Consider the following 10,840-nt stretch of genomic DNA (forward strand, 5'->3'; position numbering starts at 1 on the left):
AATTCTGCAACTTGTAAAAGATCAGATTGCGAGAATCGATTCTTTAGATTATCCCAAGCCTCTAAAGCAGTCTCAAACCAAATGATGCTCTGAGATATGGATGCAGAAACCGAGTGATTTAACCAAGACAAAATCAATTGGTTACAATGATTCCAAGATTGCATATTTGCTTCTTCAACATTAGATTGGGAAAGAGACCCATCAATGAACTTTAATTTGTTCTTTACAATTAGAGACCTCTTCACAGCTCGAGCCCAAAAATGGTAATCCTTGTTACCAGTTAAAATTTGTGACACCAGCGAATGATTAGTGTTCTCATTGGGATGAATATAGCAGAAACTAGCCGGATTGGAAGAAAGCTCAATCGTCATATTTGATGTCGTCGGCATCGAGAAAACAAAATCAGAAATTGAAAGAAACTTTCTGAGATGAATTTAGTGGAAGCTATCAAAATTGCTCTGATACCATATCAGAATAGAACAATGAATGAGAGAATGAGAGATCTATTTGATCTTGAAGGAAAAGAAAAATGAAATCTTATTGATTTTTAGAAATATAATACCAAATATAAAAGTAATACAAGAACCCGTCTAACTTGTAACTAAAACTGTTGTTAACGTTTATTCCATCTCTAACTCCCTAACAGAACTTCCTTATCTTCTTCTCTTCCCCCTTCTGATCTTCTTCTATTCTCTTTCTCCCTCTTTTCTCAAAACCCACTCATCTATTAAATACACAATTTTTCTTATTTTGTGAATCTACTTTGAAGAGGAAGAGGAAAGTTTGTCTTACTTCTTCCTCCACTCGCTCGGTTAGATTTACTGTGTTTTTTTATTATTGTTTTTTTCCTGTTTGTATTCATATACTTCATCTGATCTCTTTATTCGCTTGAATTGTATCAGTTCTCTATTATTCTTTCGTTTATACCTTTTTTGAATTTAGCACGAGCGGAAACGACTTATCTTGTTCGTAAATCAATAGATCTACGTGGTTGCAACAAAACAAAGGATTTACATCCGAATGTTCAGAATGGCTTAAACGATGATGAGTGGATTGCAGATGCTTTTCTACGGATTTGGATTTATGAGAAGTATATTTTTTCTTCTTTTTTTATGTTTTTAATACCTTTTATGGTTATTTATGCTCTTTGTAGTCATTTTAGTGCCTTTATGGATCTTGTAAGATTTTCATACCTTATGTTTGTTTGTTGTACTTGGTGTTTGTTCATCTATTGAAGATACAACTATTTCCATAAAAAAAAACTCCCTAACAGAATATACAACTTACTAACTCAATCCTTTATTAAAATTACCACAAACTCATTATATGTTAACATAATTGCATTTATATAATAATTTTTTTTATTAACAAATGAGAAAATATAAAAATATAAATCCAATTAATCTTTAAGAGTTTTATGCGTGTGACTAGCGCCTAACATTTTTCTGTTAACGTTGAGAAAATGAAAAGCAATGCTTAAAAATCATTTGTCATATACAGTAAAATATTCATAAATTAATACTCGATGAATTAATAATCTCTTTAAAATAATAAATTCTTCTGGTCCCGATTTGGACCAGTTCAGTAAATTTATACTCGATAAATTAATATCTCAATAAATTAATAAAATTTCATGGTTCCAACATTATTAATGTATAGAGATTTTACTGTATGATAAAGCAGGCGATTACTTTAAAGAAAATTAATCTTATCAAGCTTGTCCACAGGGGTCCGGAGATTAGTCATCTTTTCTTCGCTGACAATGTTTTGATTTTCCTTGAGGCTGATTTGGAGCAGGTTAGTGGCTTTATGGAGGTCCTAAATGAGTTTTGTTCTTTATCTGGTCAGAAAGTTAATATCCAAAAGTCTAGAATGATGGTGTCTAAAAATGTCTCTAATAACCTTACGCGTAGGTTGAGTTTGTCGTGTTCTATCCCTTTAACTAATTGCTTGGGAAAGTACCTTGGCATTCCTCTTTTAGGAGGGAGAGTGGATAAGAATAACTTCAGGGATACCGTGGATAGTATTAGTTCTAAAATGAGTGTTTGGAAAGCTAAAAATCTTTCTCTGGCCGAGAGGATTACGCTTATGCAGTCTGTCACCTCGACGGTTGCTAATCATGTGATGCAAATGAATATGATCCCTAAAGGGGATTTGCGTAGGATTGACAAAGTGAATAGATCTTTTATTTGGGGCCATACAAGGGAGAATAATACAATCCAATTAGTTGATTGGGATTCGGTTTGTAAGCCGAAGAGGTGTGGGGGGACTGGTGTTAGGAAAGCGGCTGATTCGAATGTGGTTCTCCTTCTTAAGCTTCTCTGGAGGATTTGGAAAGAGCCCAACACACTCCGGGCAAGAGTTTTGTCTACAAAATATAGGAAGGATCTTATTTTTAGGGGCTCGGTTTCAATTGCCAGTCATCGATCCCATATTTGTCATAGTTTACAATCGGTATTTGATTGTTTTTTATAGGGTCTGCTCTGGAGTATAGGGGATGGGAAATCTACGTCGTTCTGGGATGATAGGTGGTTGGGTTCTTCCTATCTTCGTGAGTTGGCTGTGCATAGGGTGGAGGATAAGAACCTCAATTGGCGGGTGAGTGATGTGTTTGATGATAGTGGGAGTTGGAATTGGTGTAAAATTAAGCATTATTTGGATATCCCTACTTTGTTGCGTGTGAGATGTATCCTTACGGCTCGTTATTCGGACATCCGGGACATGCCTAGATGGGTTAATTCTTCTAATGGTAATTTTACTTGTAAGGATGCGTATTCTCTTTTGATTGCTGATCGTGGTGGTGCGGAGGTGGATGCTCGGTTTGATGCGGTTTGGAAGATGAAAGTCCCTCATCGTATCTGGATTTTCCTTTGGCTGTGTCTTCATGACAGGATTCTCACTAATTTGGAGCGGAAAAGAAGACATTTGAGTGAGGTGGATGTTTGTTCTATTTGCCACAGGGATCTTGAGTCTATTATTCATGTGCTCAAGGACTGTCCTGTGAGCGTTCTTATTTGGCGGGGGCTTCTTCCACCGAGTTCGTAAGGGTGGCTCTTTGAGATGGCTAAAGAATCTTGGCTTATTGACTGTATGGTGAGTTCTGATAAAATGTTTGGGATTCAAAATTGGATGAGCCTTTTTGCTGTGACGGTTCATAAACTTTGGACTTGGAGGAACTTAGAGATCTTTTGTAATAGTGAAGGTATCCCGGGTGATCGAATTGCTTCGATCTATAGAACTTTGGATGGTGTTACTGCGGCTTGGGAGGTTTGGCCGAAGTTGACTATAGGGGGAGGCAGGCGGAAATTGCTTCAGTGGCAAAAACCAGATAGGGACTGGTTTAAACTCAATGTGGACGGCTCCTCTAATGTTTCGACGGGTCAGATTGCTTCAAGTGGCGTGATTAGAGATAGTTCGGGGAACTGGTGTAGGGGGTTTACTCAAAATGTCGGCCAGGGTGATATTTTAACTGCTGAACTGTGGGGGATACATGCTGGTCTTAAGTTAGCGTTGGATTCTAATTATCGGAGGTTGATTGCGGAGTTTGACTGTCTTCAGGCGGTTAGTTTAGTTAATTCAGATACGCCTCTTCATCACCCGACTCGTACTTTAATTCAGGGTATCAAATCCCTTATGTCTCGGTTTGAGAATATTGCGGTGTGCCACATCTATAGGGAGTGTAATAAGCGTGCAGATTTCCTTGCCTGTTCTGCTATCGGTCTGGCGCCAGGTATTACGGTGTTACAGACAACTCTTACCTTGTTATCTCATTTTCTTTATGAAGATCGTGCAGGCAGGCCCTGTTTAAGGCTTCTGGCTTTTTGATTTTTTTTTTTTGGTTCTGTTGCTGTTAATTCTTGTTTTATCTGTTATCTACAAAAAAAAAAAAAAAAAAAAAGAAATTTTACTGTAAATGATGATAAAGTAATGAAGCCAGAAGTTTTTTTTTTCTTTCTACATAGTTTCCAAATTCTTGTTTGGATGAATTGCATTACTTGCTCTTCAAAATTTTCTTTTATTTCTCACTTTAACCTATTGCCATTACTTTGTCACATAAAAATGACTCAACATTAGAATTCAGACAGTCATTCAACTATTACTAAAGTTTCATTATTTATAGCAACAAAATTTTAGTTTTCTGACAATAAAATAGGAATTTTGTGCTTTCAATAAATTCACATTTAAAAAAAAATTCGTCAATTTTATTATCGAGAATACTGACTAATTAAAGATAGATACAACAATCAATTTGACACCAATAATCTATAAAATAAATTAAAACATATTAAATAAAAAGTTCTTAATTACTTGTTCAATTGTAAAACTTGTTTTCTCTTTGGTATTAGAACCTTATACCCCCACGTTGGTTGTTTTACTTTTTTTTTTTTTGAGAAAAGTTGTTTTACTTTTTTAAGATGAGTACAACATACCTTTCACGTGTAACTTACTTTTTGAAAACCGAGTGATTAATTGATTACATTTTACACAGATTGAGAGAGCTATCCCGACGTTTTATGCAAATTGAGAGAGCTATCAGAACAGTTTTAAAGTTAAGGACGCTAATCAAGTTTTTTTTTTTTTTTTTAAATAAGTTTACATGGCTAACCCATTAAAATTACAATAAGTTGGACCACATATATAGGATGTCAAAATTGAGCAACTATATAGCTATAGCAATGGAGCAAACATTTCTTCCAAACATAGTAGAAACACACACAAAAAAAAAAAAGAGTAAACAGAAATTAATAATATATATTATGGTTTAGTCTTTAATTATGAGGTGATAATAATGAAAATAAAAGTAAAATCAGTGCATGTAAAAAGTATTAGGTTGTTTAGCTTGTGCAAGCATTTGAACCACTTCTCTCATAGTAGGCCTTTCCACACTTTGTTCTTGAACACATAGCATGGCCACAAAGAACACTTGCATTGCCTCATTCATTGGAATTTCATCTAATCTTTCATCTAATATCTTAATTACTCTTTCCTTGCTTGAATTCGTCTGCATTTTAGTCCATTGAACTATGTCTACCCCTTCTTCTCCGAAATCACCCACTGGTCTTCGTCCCGTTAGTAGCTCCAGTAGTACTATTCCGAAGCTATATACATCACTCTTTTCATCCACTTTCAACGTATATGCATATTCTGCAATTACAATTTCATAATTTAATTAATTACAACCAGTGACGGAACCCGAGTCAAATATTCGAGGGACAATAGACAAAAAAAATATGTGTTGAAATTAAAGATTGGAAGTTGAGTATAACAAACTTTGATTGATCTATAACTAGGTTGCTTTTTGCCTCTAAACAAAAAGAATAAGGATAAAATTGTAGGTTAAGTATCCCTAATATTCAAAGGATAATAACATAAGCAATGAAGTCATCTCATCTCCCAAGGTAAAGTAGCAAAAAAAAAAGGGGGAACAAATATAGTTGTCCTAACCTAGGGCATAGAGAAAGTAGAAGTTAGATCCCAAATAGGATTCTCTAAGGTACCATGCATTTGTTTTTGTGGATGGATGGATGGATTAGGATTTTTAAGGTCAAAAGTTTTTGGCTTTGAATGAGAATAAAGCTCACACCTCCACTCCACTGTAACAACAAAGCAAAAGGGTCCTTCAGTTAGTGGAATTCCTTTACCATTCCACATCTCCCAACAAAATTTATATTCCCTATTTTTTATTTATTTCATGTCAATCCAAATCCATATTTGAAAATAAAAAGAATTAATGATTAAACAACTTCTCAGGGTACTTAATGATTATCCCAAGTCAAAGGTAATTATATATAAAAAAGGAAAAATCTTTTAGTGTATTCTATGTTTTCATATGGTCAAAAGTAAGGTCACAACACAAGTCAATTCAAACTAAAATAAATTGATTAAGTTTGGTGGAATTTTACCTGGAGCAATATAGCCATAGGAGCCAGCAATTGCAGACATGCATTCTGATGTACCAGTGTCTTGTAAAAACTTGGCAAGTCCAAAATCAGCAACATGAGCTTCAAAATCTGAGTTAAGAAGTATATTATTGGACTTTACATCTCTGTGAATAATTAGAGGTGAACAATCATGATGTAGATAACATAATCCTTTTGCTGCTTCAATTGATATTTTCATCCTTGTTTCCCACTTCAGATATCCACCTCTTTTTCCATGAACTACTTCACCTAAACTTCCATTTGGCATGTACTCATATATTAGCAGATTCTCTTCTTTATTTGAGCAGAATCCAAGCAATCTCACAATGTTTCTGTGCCTGATTCTTCCTAGTGTTTGTATTTCTGCTGATAGTCCGTTGTCGTGCGACGAACCTTTGCTTATTCCTAGCAATTTCTTCACTGCTACTTCCTCCCCATTTGACATTACTCCTTTGTATACAATTCCTGCTCCTCCTCTGCCTATGATGTTGTTTTCCTTTACGCTTTCCAGGATTTCTTCGCACCCGAATTCTAGCTTCTGGAATGCTGTCAGCTTCCATGTTTTCGCCTTCTTTTGTTTCTTTCGCGTCTTGATTATTGCTAGAACGACGAAAATGACTGAACAGACTAGTAGTCCCAACGCGAGGAGAAGCTTGAATTTTCCGGAAACGTGAGAGTTGGAGTTGTTTTCGTCATCGAATTGGGACTGAGAGAAGGAGGATCTGTTACATGGATTTAAGTAATAGCCACATAGAAGAGGGTTACCAAGAAAAGATGTGGAATTGAAGAATGAGTATTGTCCGAATTCAGGTACGGGGCCTGAGAAGTTATTATGAGAGAAATCTGCTGATGTTAAGCTTTTCATTGATCCGATTTCTTTAGGAAGAGTGCTGTTCATTTGATTCCAGGAGACATTGAAGTAGTTTAAGATGTGAATTTGAGAGATGTGAATAGGAATAGAACCTGAGAATTGGTTTTGACTCAAATCTAAGTATGTCAACATCGGACAATCACCAATCTCACCTGGAATTTCACCTGAGAAATTGTTTCTACTCATATCCAAAGTGAGCACATTTTTCAACTCACCTATTTCATCAGGAATTACTCCTGTAAACCTGTTTCCACTCAACAGAAGAATCTGCAAGCTAGTGAAATTCCCAATAGATGCAGGAAGAGTCCCGGATAACCGATTTTCTGAGAGATTCAGCTGCTCCAGCTTTGATGATAGCTCGGTTATTTGTTTCGGAAATCGCCCTGTCAGGTAATTGCTGTGCAATTCCATCAGCAAAAGCTGTGGCAGGTAAAGAAACCCGGCAGGAATTGACCCTGTCAAGTAATTCTGCCCCAGACGAACTCTTGAGAGTGTGTCACAACGGCCTAGATCATCCGGTAGAGGACCGAAAAGGAAATTGATCCGCAGAATCAAAATCTGCAGCTTCCTTCCTAAGCAGAGATTTCTAGGGAGTAATCCAGTGAGTTTATTGCTTGACAAATCAAGTTCAATCAATCTGCCATTTTCTCCAAGCTTTTCAGGAATAGAACCAGTGAAATTGTTGCGCCACATTTTGAGCACTTCCAAGTTAGGTAGCTCAGCAATGAAATGAGGAATCTCCCCATGTAGCTTGTTAAGAAAAAGATTGAACAGATTGAGTCGTTGAAGCCCGGAAAACTCAACAGGGATATCTCCGGTCAGCAAATTGTTCGAAAGATCAAGCGATTTCATCCTGCTTAAATTCCCAATTTCACCAGGAATGGTACCAGTTAACTCATTTGTCTGCAGATAAAGAGTATCTAACTTGCTCAGTTTGCCTAATTCCGGTGGTATTGGACCCTCCAAGCTACAATTCGCCAGATCTAAATGAACTAGATTCACCATATTCCCAAGCTCCGGCGGAATTCCACCGGAGAATTCATTGTAATACCCCAAGTAAAGATACTCAAGATTAGTAAGATTACCAAGCTCTCCAGGTATAAAACCACTCAAATCATTTCCTTTAACAGACAGATAATTCAGCTGCTGCATACTTCCATAGCTGGGAGGTATACTTCCTGTAAAATAGTTCCCGCCAAAATCCACATGCTTCAGCTTTTTGATCTCGGCAACACCTAACGGAAGCGAACCTTTGAAATTATTGTCATAAACATCGAGAATTTCAAGCAGTTTCAACTGAGTGAAATCCCAATCCAGCTCTCCAGTGAATTGATTGTCAGAAATATTCAGCAGCATTAGCCTGGAAAGCTTGTGAATTTCTCGTGGGAAGTCCCCGGAAAAGCTGTTTCCGGCGAGAGAAAGATTGACAAGGCTCTGGAGGTCGGTAATGACAGGAGAGAGAGAACCAGAGATGTTAAAGCTTGAAATATCTATAGAAACAACTGATCTATTCATTTGATCACAGTGAATACCAGACCAAGTAGAACATAAGAGCAAGTAATTAGACAAGTTCCATGAATTGAGGGAATTAGGATCATAGGAATCAAATGATTTTTTGACAGAAACAAGGATTGATGCTTGTCTCTTGAGGTAAAGATTATGGGAAGAAAGAGAAAGAGAAGAAGGGAACAGAAGAGGAAGAAGAAGAAGAAGAAGAAAAGAAAATGGAGAAGCCATGGAAGAATCAGAGGTGAACCAAAAATGGGTTCAAGTGAAGATTCAATAATAACCATTTCATACAGTGGAGAATGTAATGAATTTTTTTTAAAAAGGGAAAGTGATTGCACATCAACAGCATCCCAAGGAGCTGTTTTTTTTTTTTTTTTTTTTTTTTTTTTTGGATTACCTTCTTTTTTGCTTTTAAAAAAGAAAAGCAAAAGCAAAATGCTTGCATAAAGATGAATGTCCTGCTAAATAGACCGTTTCATAACACATTTATTATATAATTATTTGAATCAAAAAACATGTTATCTTACTTTACAAAATCAACTTACATTTCTACCCTTTTCCTTTATTACTTTAGGTAGAATCTATCCATGGAAAATGAATTCAATCTAAGTTGTTTCAACATCTACTTTAAAGGATGATTCTTATTCAAAATTCCAAAGCAAAATATTTCAACTGTATATTTCATGTATATTTTGCATCATCATGGATTAATATATCACAACTACCCTGAACTGAACTTGATCGAAAAAACTGATTAGCCCCTTGAATTTATAAAGTATTTGATCAACAACTACTTTAATTTGTTTAAAGTGACATGTCGGTCTCTTAAACTTATTTACGTTGATCTATTATATATTTCAATTTGAACAAATCTAATCTTATTATGACACGTGGACTTAGCATCTCCAACACTAACTAGCCATTTCACTCTCTAAAATAATATAAAATATTAGTTTAGCCAAATTTAACTAGCCAAATTTATGTCTTACTCCAACCATGCTAGCTATTTGACGTCTCTATTTGATTATTTTATCATTAAAAGTGAATAAATTTAAAGAAAAAAAAGAAAAAGTAGAAAGAAGAAACAAAGAAGAAAAAGAAAGAATTAATAAAAAAAATAGAAATAACTAACCAAAGGGACTAGCCAAATTTAACTAGTGAAAATGGCTAACTATTTATTTTAGAGAGCCATGTCATCTTGTTGGAGTGCTCCCTCTCTAAATGGCTAGCCAAATTTGACAATTTAGAGAGTCATGTCACCCTATTAAAAATAATGTCATTTTAAGCAAATTCTAAGGCTAACAAAACAGTTTGTAAATTCATAGGGCCAATCAATTTTTTCGGTCAAATTCAGAAAAATATTGATGTATTAAACCTTTTTTAAATGTAAAAAGTTCGAAAATTATTTATGTTGTTTCTCAAATTTTAATCTCTTCTTTTTATTTGGAATAAAATATTATGATATTTATGCAAAAGAATAAAAGTTTTTTTCCATCTATCTTATCCAATATTCTGCACCTTTTCTGATGAAGGTATCACTTTAATGGAAAATGGAAAATGAATAAGTTTAGATCACCAAGTCAGCGGAACATAAAATGGACCATCGAGAACCATTAGAGGAAGGATTTAGGATCGACAAGAAGCCAAATGAGCCGATTTTAATTACAACGTGGGCATTATTTCCAAGTAAGCTGAAAATTGAGAAGCAGCCACCAACTTTAGTTTAGCTTTGAGCACATGGTTTTCCAGGTGGGTACTCTCCACCTTCTCATGTGGTTAACATTATGTTTAGTTCCTCTTTTTATGTACTCAAATGTCTTAAACCACCGATAGTCTTTGAATTATCAACATGATCCTAAGTAACCGAAGACGCCATATCACCAATACAAGGTGTATGATTCACAATTACTCATTTGTTCTTAAAAGCCTCAAGTTCACTATATCCTTCTTGCGCATGAAAAATTCTAGCACATATGGGGGCTGAAAGTTCGGACAAAAGCTTGATTTTGAGAAGAGTATGAAGACTCTAATGATACCAACAATGATTTAGAACCCCATATTTTCGCATTGTCTCGTAGTTGCGATTAAACAATAAAGAAAGTTAAAGTACGATAAGAATGCCAAAAAGGAACTTACCAAAATGGGGAAGATCCGAATAACTAGCGAAGATTATAAAAGAAAGCAAAATTGACAACGAATTAAAGAAAGGAAGACAACATGAAAAAAAGAAAGGGAAAGAGAACCATTCCCACTTATAGGGCATAAAGCAATTAAAATAGTAAGAAAGAAGGACTATTAAAGTTGCTTTCATTTACACCTTACACCTGTGGTACATCTGCCTCACTTGGATGACACCTTGATGAAATCAAAGCTAAAAATGGCTGTAACATGGGAATCAAAGCATCAACAGAAGTCTTAAAAGACATTTTTACCCTCGTAAGGGGGATTCTAACAACATAAAAATACCACTTTTCCCACATGGAAAGATGATGGCCGAATGTCTGAAGGGATCTTATGGAAGATCTAGATACATACGAAA

At 35.4% G+C, this 10,840-nt stretch overlaps 1 protein-coding gene across 1 annotated transcript; it reads right to left on the reverse strand.

Moving 5' to 3' along the window:
* Positions 1-4,630: 4,630 nt before the first annotated feature.
* On the reverse strand, positions 4,631-8,589 carry LOC136206553 (leucine-rich repeat receptor-like serine/threonine-protein kinase BAM3). The gene is made up of 2 exons (XM_065997654.1): positions 5,904-8,589; positions 4,631-5,145 (listed from the first exon to the last, which is right to left on the reverse strand). The coding sequence occupies exons 1-2, from the start codon at positions 8,527-8,529 to the stop codon at positions 4,808-4,810; spliced, it is 2,964 nt and encodes a 987-aa protein (XP_065853726.1). The 5' UTR covers positions 8,530-8,589; the 3' UTR covers positions 4,631-4,807.
* Between the last annotated feature and the right edge of the window lie 2,251 nt (positions 8,590-10,840).

This window comes from Euphorbia lathyris, chromosome 1 (genome assembly GCF_963576675.1).
Source record: "Euphorbia lathyris chromosome 1, ddEupLath1.1, whole genome shotgun sequence".
Classification (NCBI taxonomy): Eukaryota; Viridiplantae; Streptophyta; class Magnoliopsida; order Malpighiales; family Euphorbiaceae; genus Euphorbia; species Euphorbia lathyris.

Excerpts from the sequence above, each read along its gene's own strand:
- LOC136206553 (XM_065997654.1), bottom strand. The coding sequence starts at position 8,529 with ATGGCTTCTCCATTTTCTTTTCTTCTTCTTCTTCTTCTTCCTCTTCTG. Across the intron at positions 5,146-5,903 it reads CTATGGCTATATTGCTCCAG|AATATGCATATACGTTGAAA; the intron begins GTAAAATTCCAC and ends TTGTAATTGCAG.